A 15,237-nucleotide genomic window follows, 5' to 3' on the forward strand; every position below is an offset into this window, starting at 1 on the left:
CGGCTGGCCTGGGAACGCCTTGGTATTCCCCCGGATAAGCTGGAGGAGGTGGCTGGGGAGAGGGAGGTCTGGGCCTCTTTGCTTAGGCTGCTGCCCCCGCGACCCGGCCCCGGACAAAGCGGATGAAAATGGATGGATGGATGGATAGTTTTATTTATTTAATATTATTTTTTAATTGAATGACTGTCTAGTAGTTCACAGATGTCGAAAAACTGAGTGTGGTAAAGCCACTGATTTTTTTTATGTATATTTCTGCAATCTGCACATTGTACTGACTTTCATTTTAATGTTTACACCAGGGTTCCTTGTCAGCACTTTATGCTCAGATGTTTGTAAGCTAAAAATAAACTATTGTGTATGTTCAAATATACTGTTGTGATTGAAGAAGTTAAATAAAAATGTCAGTCATCAATTCATGCATCACCTCATGTCATCATAACAGAGGTCTGTCTTCCAGGAAAGAACAGTTTAAAATTAATGTAATATAGTATTGGCCATACTATATGATGTATTGCTTGTCTTTGTTTAAAAATACAGAAGACAAAGACCTTAAAAAATAATCGCATATCGCATCGCAATCGCAATATTGGGGCAAAAAATCGCAATTAGATTATTTTCCATAATCGTTCAGCCCTACTCTGTAGCCCTGCTTCTGTTTCCTTGTCTCTAATAATGTTGGTCACTTTCATAAGTTATGTCAGAGTTTGATCCACCATGTGATATAATTTAGAAAATATCTAATTAGCAATGGCTTTCAATAACCTGGAATTAAAAAACAACAACAACGAAAAAAACAACAACACTGCAGAACACTGTCAGTTATGGACTGATGTCTACAGCACCAGGACCTCAACATTAATGGTTTAGGATACCCTTCAAGAAGCCTGGAGAACTATTCCTGAAGATTATTTAAAGACATTCAGTAAAATTTGCTCAAAAGAGTTTAAGCTGTGTTGAACACATATTGACTTTCAAGCTTGTTAGAATTGCATTCAGTATTTTTTTGCCTTCAATTCATCATTCAACATAATCAAGGGTTTAAAGTGCACCTTTATAATCCAAAAAATACAGTAATGTAATGGTCTTCTAACAGGTATCATTCAGAAAGCATTAAATTGACTGTAGATCGTGCAAAATACAGCAGCTAGACATCTTCTAAAGACTAAGAAAAATTTACATATTGCATTAGAATTGATTTTAAGATTTTACTAATTACCTGTCCTTCATGGCCTGGGCTCAGAATATATACTAGAAGTGCTTCTCCTGTACCAGCAAGCACTTTGGTTATAGAAAGTTATACACAAATAATAATAATAATAATGATATTTTATTATTATTTTATCTACACTACTAAGTCTACTCACCTCTCTATGAGGTATGCTGTACGATGATAGATCACACAGACAAAAATATCAACTGATAAAGTTTGGTGAAATTGTTTACATGTTCTTGAAGAACTTAATGAGTCCCATTGAGAATGGGAAATTGTCTGATAAAACAAAGCCACAGAGCCAATTACTTCTTAGTTCGGTGCTGGAAAAGCATTACTACAATACATTAAGACTTGTCTTTTCATTTGATTTTTAATGAATACCATTTATGTCATCTAGTTGTATAGTAAATAACATTTTTGTTCATTAAATGGATATTGAATTAAATGTAACATTGCTAACTCTAGGTGGGTTTGCAGAATTGCACAAATACAGATATCTTTATTTTGTGATCATATTTACACTTTATATTCTGATACTCTGCTTTAATTCCACTATAGTTTTCCTTATCTGGACTCACAAAAACCTTCACGAGCCAATGTACATTTTTATTGCAGCTTTGTTAATCAACTCTGTTCTTTACAGCATGATTATCTATCCAAAGCTCTTATCTGATGTTTTGTCTGAAAAACAGATGATATCATATCCACTCTGTCTTTTCCAAGGTTTATCATATTACACCTCGGTTGGTTCAGACTTTTTACTGTTGGCAGCAATGGCATATGACAGGTATGTGTCTATATGTAAACCCCTGCAATATCCAGTTATTATGAATAGAATAACTATTTATGTATGTCTGATTTTAGCTTGGCTTATACCTGCTTTTGAAACCTCAGTGATGGGTGTGTTGTATTCGAATGTCAAACTCTGTAGCTTTTCTCTGACAGGAATTTTTTGTAATAATTCACTTTACAAGCTTCAGTGTGTGCCCTCGGTCGCAATATCTATATATGGTGTGGTCATGTTGATAAGCATTGCCCTTCTACCTTTGCTTTTCATACTTTTTACATACATCAGGATTCTTAGAATATCTTACCATTGTTGTAGAGAAGTGAGGAAAAAAGCTGTAAAGACATGTTTACCCCACCTGCTGGTGTTAACCAACTTTTCCTGTTTTATTTTCTTTGATATAATTATAGTTCGACTGGATTCTGATCTATCCAAAACTCTTCGTTTGACATTGACGTTTCAGTCAATTGTATTCCATCCTCTTTTAAATCCAATCATATATGGACTCAAAATGAATGAAATTTTCAAACATATCAAAATATTGTTGTCAAGTTTAATAACACTGGTATTACTGCCCTATTATCAAATGTATGGCATATAATTTTAAATTGTAATGCAAACTAGACAATGGAGTACCTTTTCTCCGATTTTACATACTAGACAGAGGAAAAGAGATCAAATTTATAGAAATGTCATGACATTTATGTAAATGTTGATTTCTGTTCTTCTATTGATGACAACATAATGGTCATAAAACAAAGACAAACAATTTCTTAAACTGTTTCTGGTAATGTTTAAATTCTAAACATCTCATATGCCTGCATTTCACATTTTCCCTTCTATATTGTCATAGATTATTATTTACTATTGTATATTCACATAAAAATAATTTAGTAGAATGAATCAATTAGTAGAAGTCTCTCTTTGATGCTGACAAGCATGTGAATATTCATCACAGTGTCTTCTGTTTTCTCAGTTATATATATATATATATATATATATAGTTTTTTTTAATGAAAAATTCTTTTGAACTTTCCATAACTCATTATTTATAAACATAATATAGTGTATTGTATAGTGTAATGTGTAAATTCAATGCTAATTTCTAACTCTGTTAAATTTACTAAATTCTGTTTTCATGAATACCTGGATGTTAAATGTAATTGTTACACTTTGTAAAACAGAACACCCATTTTATTAAAGGTGAAATAATTTATACAGTTTTTAACTCTCAGTGATGCTGCAGTGTTCATTTGACTTTGAGACCTGAAGTTGTAACCTGCAGCAATGTTAAAGATGATCTACAGGGCTTCAAACATTCAGGAATTATAGTCACCATATAATTCACTTTTCATGGTAAACATTCATTAGATCCATCAGATATAAAGTCATTGTTGGAGCAATACACAAACGCTTATCAGAAACCGAACAAAGTGCAAATAATTTCAATAACATGTAAACACAAGGACTCAGTCCACGAATAGGAGTATTAGAATAGATGTGCTTAATCCCGCTTGTATCATAGGCCTACTAGTACAAGTGGAAATACACTAAAAATTACCTCCAAGTATTCAATACTGAGTACAGTTGAACCCCGACTTACGAAATTAATTCGTTCCCGAGGGTCTTTCAGAAGTCGAAAATTTTCGTAAGTCGAAGCACCCATCGCGCCTTTTGAGTGAATGGTAGGCTATAGGCTAATTGCTAACTGCAACAACAATACGTCGTTCAAGTGGAACAGCGAAGCTCAAGTACGAAAGCCAAGGGGGTTGTCACATGATTTGGAAGGCATTGTGGGCATTGTAGGCATTCTGGGCTCAGCCAATCAGAGACAGTGGATTTTGTTACACGGGCATTTTGCCATAACACGGGCAGAAATATTGCCGTTAAGTGCCGTCGTAACTTGAATTTTTCGTTAAATGGGGTATTCCTAAGTCGGGGTTCCACTGTATTGTAAAACAAATGATTGACATCAAAAAATTAAGCAGGAAGCAGCATAAAGTCTGCTTACAATTATCTCTCATAAACTTATTTTCAGCTGTTTTAACCATTTACAGCTTTTCACATGTTAATGACTTGGTTAACGATCTAACTAGCATATCAACAGTGCGTTTCAGAGACACCCAACAACTGTACCCACACTCCGCACATCACGTGTCTGATTAGCCACATTTAGCTTACCGCCGTCGAGTGGATGCTCAGCATTTACATGAAGCCACAGCTCAGTAAACCTTCTGGTTTCACTCTGTCCTCTACGACAAGTACAAAATTATACTTTGTGAACATTATCAGTTTGGATGGCATTTTAACTCGTTAGAGATTAATTTCTTCAGCTTACCGATAACAAAGTTTTAGCCCGCCTGCTCTGTTCGGCTGTAGAAGCAAGAGACCATGAGGCCGCACCTTGACCACCTGGTCAGCTGGACTGGGACAAAAAATCGGTCAGGGCATTTTGACTAGAGAGTGGCCACAAGGTATTATAGGAAAAACCATAAAACCTTTGGATGACAACAAATGCTGTTGTGACAGTGATGTACACTGTCTTGTTGGTATATATGTATGAGTTCTAAACAGTTTACATCACATGACAACTTAAGGACATCTTCTGGTTTCATCTTCATGTTTCCCTCTCAACAGATATCAAAACCAACATCATGAGCACAAGAAATGACAACATCAAAGAACGCAAGTATGGCGAAGCTCGCGGCTCTCCAACAGGAGATTGAGAGACCAGTGTTGGACTGTAGAACTGCTTTGAAATTCATATGAGCTGTTCGCACTAAAGTAAAAAGCACCATCACTTCATGCGGATAGCCCCTTTGGCGCCAGCTGCAAGGCTGGAGCCGAACAAAAACACCCTGATAACGACTGTGTTTAGTCTGTTCCTTCCCACTCCATACAAGGCCACCTGGGTTGGCTGGTAGACTGTTTACTTAGCCTGGCAGGGCGAACTATGGACACGCACACACACACACTTATCCCCCTCCCTTTCCAAACGCCTTCGATGCTTGTTTCCTGCGGGGGAACACGGCGGGTCTGTGTGACGCGCTGGAAGGGTAGCGCTGTGCAGGGCGGCTGCTGTGTTCGCTTCGGATTACTCCTCACCAGTGTTGGTCATGTTACTTGAAAAAAGTAATCAGTAACTAATTACTGATTACTTCCCCAAAACAGTAATCCCATTACTTTACTGATTACTTATTTTCAAAAGTAATTAATTACTTAGTTACTTTTTAAAAACACGATTTACAACCTGAATAGGTGATAAAGCGATAGATCTTTCAGTCCAATTCTACTTTTTCTACATAATCCATCATACAAAATGTAATCAAATGGAAAAGTCTCTTTTTAAAACTTGTTTTATTAGTTTTAATCTTTTAACTTTATGCATCAAGCAAAAATTTAATTATATGCAACATTCTCTGACTGGAAGAAATTTGTTTAATATTTAAACCTATTTTCTGCACATTCCAGCACATAAAATATTTTTGTGTGTTTACACTCACTCTTTCAAATAGATGCAAGTAAAACACAGCAGAAAATAAATAAAGTCAGAGACTCAGCGGTCCTGTTGCTCTATTTTCACCTGTAAAGCAGGAGTAGGGTAGGCGGAGGTTTACCCTGGTGCAGGTGTGCCGCAGCGGTCAGTGGAAGAATCCGCGAGTTTCTCTGTGAGTTTCCCATTACGTCGTAGCGCACTTGGTGCTTGCTTGGAAGTTTAGAGGTTTTTTTCGCTGTAAAAAGAAGTTTTCTTCCCACGCACAACGGACACTAATGTTTTTGTCACTTTTTATGGAATCAAACTTAAAGTAAGGTCAGTACTTCCACGCTTTAAACGCTGCATGCTCATACTCTCTCCCACACTCGATATATTATCCATTGATCTGCACACAGCTGTTGTCACGAACGTCCACTCGCTTACGTCACTGTCATGAGACATTCTCGCAAAAAAATCACGGTTTTAGTAACGCAGTAACGCAGCATTCCTACGGGAAAGTAACGGTAATCTAATTACCGTTTTTGCAATAGTAATCCCTTACTTTACTCGTTACTTGAAAAAAGTTATCGGATTACAGTAACGCGTTACTGCCCATCTCTGGTAGTAACAACCCCCTAAGCACCCTGATTTTGAATGACCAGTAGTAAAACTGTAGCAATGTTGATGGCCTTTTCCCATTCCAAATAAATTTAGACACCACAGAGTGTATATTCTTAAAGCAAGACAGAGGAGGGAGAAGTGGCAACATGAATAAAAGGAAATTAAGACATGACAGTATGTTCATTTTGACTATGTTGAGGCCCTAGTCTTAGTGTGGGGCAGGTCAACGCTGCAGTGATCTGAGTGATCAGATATCAAGATTGGCTGAATACAAATTAGTGACGTGTCGGTCACGAACGAAATGGCACAAAAATGGCTCTTAGAGCCAACTCTTTGAAGTGAACAACGCGAGCCGGCTCCTTACTCACCAGGGGGCAGCTTTGTGTAGCCAAATGTTAAAGTCATGAATTCGCCTTAAGGGGCCATGTTGATATTATGAAGTAAATTGCATCATACAGTTTGAAGTACCTTTTTTCATTCTTCTAAGGCATATGCGAGTGCGCATGTACACACACACACACACACACACACACACACACACACACACACACACACACACAAGAATGAATGAAAATATGAATATTTTGATTTCTTAAATGTCACAGTTGTACAGTAATAACTCCGATAGTGTTATCAGTTCATCAGTGGCAAACGGGGAAAGGAGAAGAAAGTAGTTGCGAAACAAATACATCAAAAGAGTATTGATTATTAATCGCGAAGCTCTGAGAGCTTGGTAATATTCTACTTTGCTATGCATGTGTTTGAGGAGATTTTACAGGCAGAGATCCTTAACATCACTGTATCCACAGAATGGCCTACAGGTAAGACTTAATCACACAAGGAGAAAAATGAAAATGAAAGCCGTTGACTCAATGGAATGCATAGAATGCTAAGAGCCTTCAATTCAGTGGGGATGTGGCGAACATGTCATGGTCCTGAGTCTGAGGACTCGGTGTTTTGTGTTTCTTTATATTCTTCTATATTCTTGTTTATTCTGCCTTGTCTTTTGTTTAGGTTTGCTATGTGTTAGTGTGTTTGTTTCATGCCTGCCTGTGTTCCCTCTGTCTGTCCATGGTGTCACTGTGTCTGCTCGTGAGTCTGCCTGCCAAGTTCAGTGTCCTGTCTGGTTCTCTGTGTCTGTTAGTTTCCTGTTTTATTCTGAAAGTTCATGTCTCATGTCAATGTGTTTAGTTTTACCTCTCTCCTGTCTCGTTAGCCTAATTTCTCCCAGCTGTGTCTCCCTCCTGTTGTCCATTTCCTAATTACTCCCCTGTGTATTTAAGCCCTGTGTTTTCCTGTGCTCCCTGTCTTGTCGTACCCTCAACTTGCTGTGTGTTCATGACTTCCAGGCCTCCTGCACCTCAGTTAGAGTTTTGTTTGCTTTTGTGAGTTTTATTTTATGTTGAAGTTTTGTTCCAGCAATAAAGCTGCATTTTCAGTTTAAACCTCGTTTCCTAAGAGTCCTGCATTTTGGGTTCACCACTCCTGCCTGCCTGCCACACAGCCAACCATGACAGAACAACACTAAAGGCCAACTTCAAGCTAGAGCAAGTTTTGAATAGTCAGTTGAATGGGAAGAACAACATCTGGCCACTCAACACCTGCACCCTGCCGGCAGTGATGGGGCGTAATGGAATAATTGTACGGGCGTTACATATTTAAGATACAAAATATGAGTAACTGTATTCCATTACAGTTACCGTTTTAAAAGGTGGTATTCAGAATACAGTTACCTTATTGAAATAAATGGATTACACGGCGGTCTTTCCCTGTTTCATATATTAGGCTATGCCCTCTCTATTTTTGGTAATTCCACGCCAGTGGAAACCCAAAGAAAGCACGCATTAAGAGGCTCTAATGCCTGTGTCTGAATCTCGCGCCCCATGTCACCTGTACTTGCGGCCGCCTAATGACTTGAAGAAATATTTTTAAAAATTATTATTCAAAATAATTTATTATGAAGGCAATAGGCAGAGTGTTGCAGAAGAAAGTAGCCTCATGGGCAGTGTAGTCTGTGCTGCAGGGAGAATGGACTGCAATACCTGTTATGTTTCTGTGAGCGCGAGGAGGGAGAAGAAGGAGAGTCGAAAAGTACGAGTTGTCACTGACCACTGATGGAAGATGGAAGCATGTGAATATAATAATAACCACTGCCACCAAAAGGTTTTCCTCTTAGACGAGGAAGAAAGCCCCGGGACGTGAATTCGGGTGCGGGCAGGTGTTTATAGTCTGGTCCACGGCGGTGGGATTCAGTCTGACGATCCGAACCACCAGTGAGACATCTGAGGGTGAGAAACATTATTTTGGTATATAAAACCACCGCAAAGGTTTAATGAAACGCGTAAAATAGGTTAGAAGTAGCCGCAATTACGCCGTAACGAACCAAATTAGACTTAGGTTTTAGAGGTAGTCGTAATTACTTCGTAACAAATTGTAGAAGGGCGCAAATGTCTATGTGTATTTGTCTGGAAGTAAGTTGATTTTACAGCACAATATGCTGCTGAACTACTTCCATTTTTTGTTTTCTTTGCTTGAGGCTCACGTACTGGTGACAAAGGACAACGGTTGAGTTTTATCTCATAAAACTGATACCGCTTCATTTTTTAGAAGTGAAGTAGAAGGGAGTATCAGCAACCACTCTGAAGTCAAGCGTGCCAGTGACGGCCCAGCAAAATCTTTGAAAATGGGAAATAAACAAGTAAAATTAACACCTGATGAGAAATGTTTAGAAAAACAATAAGCTGGAGCAGGAATAATCCAAAAGAAAGGGAGAGGAATGCATATTGGAAGAGCAAGAGGTAAAGGCAGACTTAGATACACACCAAACAGTAATTTTAGCGCTGCATGCTGGGAGTGTGGAAAAAAGGGACATTTTGCACGTGACTGTAAGAAACAAAGAAGACAGTGACTCAGAACAGGATAGCAGCTCAGGTGAAGAGAGCAGTTCAGACTAGGAAGAACATAATAATCCCTCACCAAGTGAAAATTAGAGATCAAAGTGGTTTAAAGTAGTTTAAAAAGGGCTGGAAACAGATCCGACTGAATAAATATAAATACACGAGGTATAAAGTAAAATAAACAGAAGGCTAAATTAAATTAGGGTGATATGTTGGATCACCCAGGAATTTGTATGTGTCGACCACATCAATATCCAAACTATGGATGTTCACTGGTGCGATGGATGGTGGTTGGTTGAATTCACACCAGATGATGAAGTCGGTGATGATTTTCCTATACTCTAGATCGTTCCCCTCAGACATCCATCAATGACTGTATCATCAGAGAATTTCTGGAGGTGGCCGTTAGGAAGGGAGAAAAAAAAAACATGAATCTCACAGTGCTTCCAGTACTCTCCAGGTGTGACAGTGATCTGTGCAGGAGGTACATGACTGCATCATTCACCCCAATACTAGGATAGTAAGTGACCAGCAGGGGATCCAGCAGTTTACTCACCAGAGTTGTGAGATGTTTGAGAATTAACCTCTCCAGGTTCTTCAAGGTATACTTCAGGGTATGATGTAAATACTGGGCAGTGGTTCTTTTTTTTCTGGAGAGACTTCTTTAGTCTGTTTGTATTCTGACTCTGTAGTAGGGCTGAACGATATATCGCATTTGCGATAATATCGCGACATGATCAAGTGCAATTTTCTAACCGCAAAGGCTGCGATTATACTCTGGACATGTCCAAATTCATGGGCTGCATCCTCCTGAGGCCGCATTTGTAGACCGATTACGTCACAGCGACGCGCCGAAGGCTGTCCAAATTACTACCATATCCCAGAATTCATAGCGCAGCCCAGCCAAACTCCAGTTTCCAGCAATGGCGGCCGCTACTAAGTTTTAAAATTACTCATACTAATCTTTCTGGGTCACAAAATAAACTTTTAACATATTTTCAGGCGAGAAAGTAGTTGTGTAAACATCAAATATCTGCTCGGTTTATCAAGATATCCCATATTTGCAAAAGTGCTTCGACGTTTTCAGAGGCGTCTGCTACCCACCAGCTCGACAGCTAGCCGGGAGCTCGAGGGTTACTGATGCGGCCGAGAACGGCACAACTCCCGGCACATCATTTTCAGATCACCGCGGAGTTTCGCTGCTCGGGTTAAACGTAATATATAAGTCACTTAGACAACCTAAAAATGTTATTGTTGGGCTTTTTTCAGTGTTTTGTTTGTTCGTGAGTAAATCGGTTTGGCTGAGATTAAAGTTATTAGATTAGATAAAATAAAACTTTATTAATCCCCCGGGTGGGTTCCTCCTTGGTTTTCACACAGCTGACTAAACGTCAAACAGAAAACTTATTAAACAGAAGTATGAGACAGTCGAGAATTTACACCAGTGTCTGGTTATATTTTAGATAGCAAGAAGCAGACGGCCGAGTTTATTAAACTCCACGGAGACAGCGGTGACGCTAATCAGAACTAGACCGTCCAATTTCACGCCTTTAAACTTTAAAGGCGTGTTTGTGTGTGTGTTTATACAATTGCTATTATGTTTGCACTTTATGTGTAATGTTACTGACTGCAGAGATCAGTAAGATGTGTGTATTTTTTATTTATTAGTTTTATTTACCGGTCAATTTACCGGTCGATCTACGTCCCTACCCTCACCTATGGCCACGAGCTGTGGGTAGTGACCGAAAGAACGAGATCGCGGATACAAGCGGCAGAAATGAGCTTCCTCCGAAGGGTGGCTGGCCTCTCCCTTAGAGATAGGGTGAGAAGTTCGGCCATCCGGGAGGGGCTCAGAGTAGAGCAGCTGCTGCTCCACATCGAAAGGAGCCAGCTGAGGTGGTTCGGGCATCTGACAAGGATGCCCCCTGGGCGCCTCCTGGGTGAGGTGTTCCAGGCATGTCCCACCGGGAGGAGGCCCCCGGGCAGACCCAGGACACGCTGGAGAGATTATATCTCTCGGCTGGCCTGGGAACGCCTTGGTATTCCCCCGGATAAGCTGGAGGAGGTGGCTGGGGAGAGGGAGGTCTGGGCCTCTTTGCTTAGGCTGCTGCCCCCGCGACCCGGCCCCGGACAAAGCGGATGAAAATGGATGGATGGATGGATAGTTTTATTTATTTAATATTATTTTTTAATTGAATGACTGTCTAGTAGTTCACAGATGTCGAAAAACTGAGTGTGGTAAAGCCACTGATTTTTTTTATGTATATTTCTGCAATCTGCACATTGTACTGACTTTCATTTTAATGTTTACACCAGGGTTCCTTGTCAGCACTTTACGCTCAGATGTTTGTAAGCTAAAAATAAACTATTGTGTATGTTCAAATATACTGTTGTGATTGAAGAAGTTAAATAAAAATGTCAGTCATCAATTCATGCATCACCTCATGTCATCATAACAGAGGTCTGTCTTCCAGGAAAGAACAGTTTAAAATTAATGTAATATAGTATTGGCCATACTATATGATGTATTGCTTGTCTTTGTTTAAAAATACAGAAGACAAAGACCTTAAAAAATAATCGCATATCGCATCGCAATCGCAATATTGGGGCAAAAAATCGCAATTAGATTATTTTCCATAATCGTTCAGCCCTACTCTGTAGCCCTGCTTCTGTTTCCTTGTCTCTAATAATGTTGGTCACTTTCATAAGTTATGTCAGAGTTTGATCCACCATGTGATATAATTTAGAAAATATCTAATTAGCAATGGCTTTCAATAACCTGGAATTAAAAAACAACAACAACGAAAAAAACAACAACACTGCAGAACACTGTCAGTTATGGACTGATGTCTACAGCACCAGGACCTCAACATTAATGGTTTAGGATACCCTTCAAGAAGCCTGGAGAACTATTCCTGAAGACTATTTAAAGACATTCAGTAAAATTTGCTCAAAAGAGTTTAAGCTGTGTTGAACACATATTGACTTTCAAGCTTGTTAGAATTGCATTCAGTATTTTTTTGCCTTCAATTCATCATTCAACATAATCAAGGGTTTAAAGTGCACCTTTATAATCCAAAAAATACAGTAATGTAATGGTCTTCTAACAGGTATCATTCAGAAAGCATTAAATTGACTGTAAATCGTGCAAAATACAGCAGCTAGACATCTTCTAAAGACTAAGAAAAATTTACATATTGCATTAGAATTGATTTTAAGATTTTACTAATTACCTGTCCTTCATGGCCTGGGCTCAGAATATATACTAGAAGTGCTTCTCCTGTACCAGCAAGCACTTTGGTTATAGAAAGTTATACACAAATAATAATAATAATAATGATATTTTATTATTATTTTATCTACACTACTAAGTCTACTCACCTCTCTATGAGGTATGCTGTACGATGATAGATCACACAGACAAAAATATCAACTGATAAAGTTTGGTGAAGTTGTTTACATGTTCTTGAAGAACTTAATGAGTCCCATTGAGAATGGGAAATTGTCTGATAAAACAAAGCCACAGAGCCAATTACTTCTTAGTTCGGTGCTGGAAAAGCATTACTACAATACATTAAGACTTGTCTTTTCATTTGATTTTTAATGAATACCATTTATGTCATCTAGTTGTATAGTAAATAACATTTTTGTTCATTAAATGGATATTGAATTAAATGTAACATTGCTAACTCTAGGTGGGTTTGCAGAATTGCACAAATACAGATATCTTTATTTTGTGATCATATTTACACTTTATATTCTGATACTCTGCTTTAATTCCACTATAGTTTTCCTTATCTGGACTCACAAAAACCTTCACGAGCCAATGTACATTTTTATTGCAGCTTTGTTAATCAACTCTGTTCTTTACAGCATGATTATCTATCCAAAGCTCTTATCTGATGTTTTGTCTGAAAAACAGATGATATCATATCCACTCTGTCTTTTCCAAGGTTTATCATATTACACCTCGGTTGGTTCAGAATTTTTACTGTTGGCAGCAATGGCATATGACAGGTATGTGTCTATATGTAAACCCCTGCAATATCCAGTTATTATGAATAGAATAACTATATATGTATGTCTGATTTTAGCTTGGCTTATACCTGCTTTTGAAGCCTTGATGTTAGGTGTGTTGTATTCTAATGTCAAACTCTGTAGCTTTACTCTGACAGGAATTTTTTGTAATAATTCAGTTCACAAGCTTCAGTGTGTGCCGTCAGTAGCAATATCTATATATGGTGTGGTCATGTTGATAAACATTGCCCTTCTACCTTTGCTTTTCATACTTTTTTCATACATCAAGATTCTTAAAATATCTTACCAAAGGTGTAGAGAAGTGAGAAAAAAAGCTGTAAAGACATGTTTACCCCACCTGCTGGTTTTAATTCACTTTTCTTGTTTTATTTCCTTTGATATAATTATAGTTCGACTGGAAACAGACTTATCAAAAACTCTCCGTTTGATATTGACCTTTGAGTTGATTTTATTTCATCCTCTTTTAAATCCAATTATATATGGACTCAAAATGAATGAAATTTCTAAACATCTCAAGATATTATTGTGTCTAGTTAAATAACACTGAAATCACTGCACTATTATTTATGGCATTTATGTAAGTGTTCAAGTCTATTCTCTTAGTGCTGACATATGTAATGGTCATAAAGCAAAGATATTTAACTTTTTAGACTGATGCTGGTAATATTTAAAGTCTAAACATGCTTGGATTTCAGGTTTTTCCTTCATTTCCCTTTATCACAGATTATTAATCGCTGTTATGAAAATGATTTAGTAAAAAGAGTCAAATTCTGCTGGCCTTTTGTGTGTGTTTGTGTGTGTGTACTGGTTTTTACTTTGTGGGGACCAAAATCTGTAATTTACTACAGCAAATCAATATATCTATCACATGCCAATTACATCTATACATATATATGTATACATACAGACACACACACACACACACACACACACCCACACACACACAAAATCTGGACTTCCCGGGTACCACTAGAGGGAGCCCAAGTACCACCACTGGTACACTTACCACAGTTTGCGAATCACTGGGTTAGGGTAAGTTGCGAAAGAAAGCAATATGTCAATGAGATGTCTCCACGAGGACAGCAAACCGGACTGTTGGGTGTGAGTGTATAAAGGAAATGACTTTCTTGATATACAACAGGTTCATTCTCTGATTTAATGTAAATGTGAGTGATAGAAAAAAGTCGAAATTGGATAAAATGACAAGTTATTGTACAATGTATAGTAATCTTTTGTTCATTTATATGTGTGTAAAACATATGGTGAGCAAGAACTGGATAACTAGGGTGAATGAACAGAAACTGGGATACATTTTAACAGTTCATATTGGTTTCAATTCAATATTTTTTATACAAATCCCAACGACCGTTGCCTGAGTGTGAAGACAGAAACCCAACAATCATATGAGCCGCTATAAGCGAGCACTTTGGCAACAGTGGGAAGGAAAAACTCCCTTTTAACATGAAGAAACCTCCAGCAAAACTAGGCTCAGAGAGGTGCGGCCACCTGTTGCAACCAGTGGGGGTGAGATGAGGAAGATAGGTCAAAAGCCATGCTGAAGAGAGCCAGAGATTAATAAGACGTAATGATTCAATGCAGAGAGATCTATCTATCTACACACAGTGAGTGAAAAAAATGACTGAACAAGAAATACTCAATGCATCATCCTCCAGCTGCCTACACCTATTCCAGCATAACCAAGGGACAATTCAGGGTCACCTGATCCATCCCCAACTATATGCTTTAGCAAAAAGAAAAGTTTTAAGACTAATCTTAAAAGTTGGGATAATGTCTGTCCCCAAAATCCAAACTGGAAGCTGGTTCCATAGAAGAGGAGCCTGAAAACAGAAGGCTCTGCCTCCCATTCTACTTTATAATACTCTGGGAAAAAGAAGCCTGCAGTGCAAGAGCAAAGTGCTCTAATGGGGTGATATGGTACTATAAAGTCATTAAAACATGATGGGAACTGATTATTCAAGACCTTGTATATGAGGAGTAGGATTTTGAATTCAATTCTGGAATTAACGGGAAGCCAGTGAAGGGAAGGCAGTATAAGGGTGCGTTCACACCGAACGCGATAGACACGACTAAAAAGCGCCAGAAGCCCCAAGCTGGTCACGTTCACATTCGCACCTCGAAGCGCGTCCAACGCAAACTGGTCGCACTTAAAAATATGCAATTTTCACACGCGTGAAGCGGAAATTAT

The 15,237-nt window shown here is 38.4% G+C and overlaps 2 protein-coding genes across 2 annotated transcripts; both read left to right on the forward strand.

The window, feature by feature from the left end:
- Positions 1-1,641: 1,641 nt before the first annotated feature.
- On the forward strand, positions 1,642-2,601 carry LOC146615712 (olfactory receptor 6N2-like). The gene has a single exon (XM_085373801.1). It carries the CDS (start codon positions 1,642-1,644, stop codon positions 2,599-2,601), a length of 960 nt encoding a protein of 319 aa, XP_085229927.1.
- Positions 2,602-12,651: 10,050 nt separating this feature from the next.
- LOC146615713 (olfactory receptor 6N2-like) lies at positions 12,652-13,572 on the forward strand. The gene has a single exon (XM_085374716.1). It carries the CDS (start codon positions 12,652-12,654, stop codon positions 13,570-13,572), a length of 921 nt encoding a protein of 306 aa, XP_085230842.1.
- The last annotated feature ends 1,665 nt before the right edge of the window (positions 13,573-15,237 follow it).

The sequence above is a fragment of the Diplotaxodon limnothrissa genome, linkage group LG16 (genome assembly GCF_057381915.1).
Source record: "Diplotaxodon limnothrissa isolate DT_005_m linkage group LG16, D_limnothrissa_male_GT1.1, whole genome shotgun sequence".
Taxonomy (NCBI): domain Eukaryota; kingdom Metazoa; phylum Chordata; class Actinopteri; order Cichliformes; family Cichlidae; genus Diplotaxodon; species Diplotaxodon limnothrissa.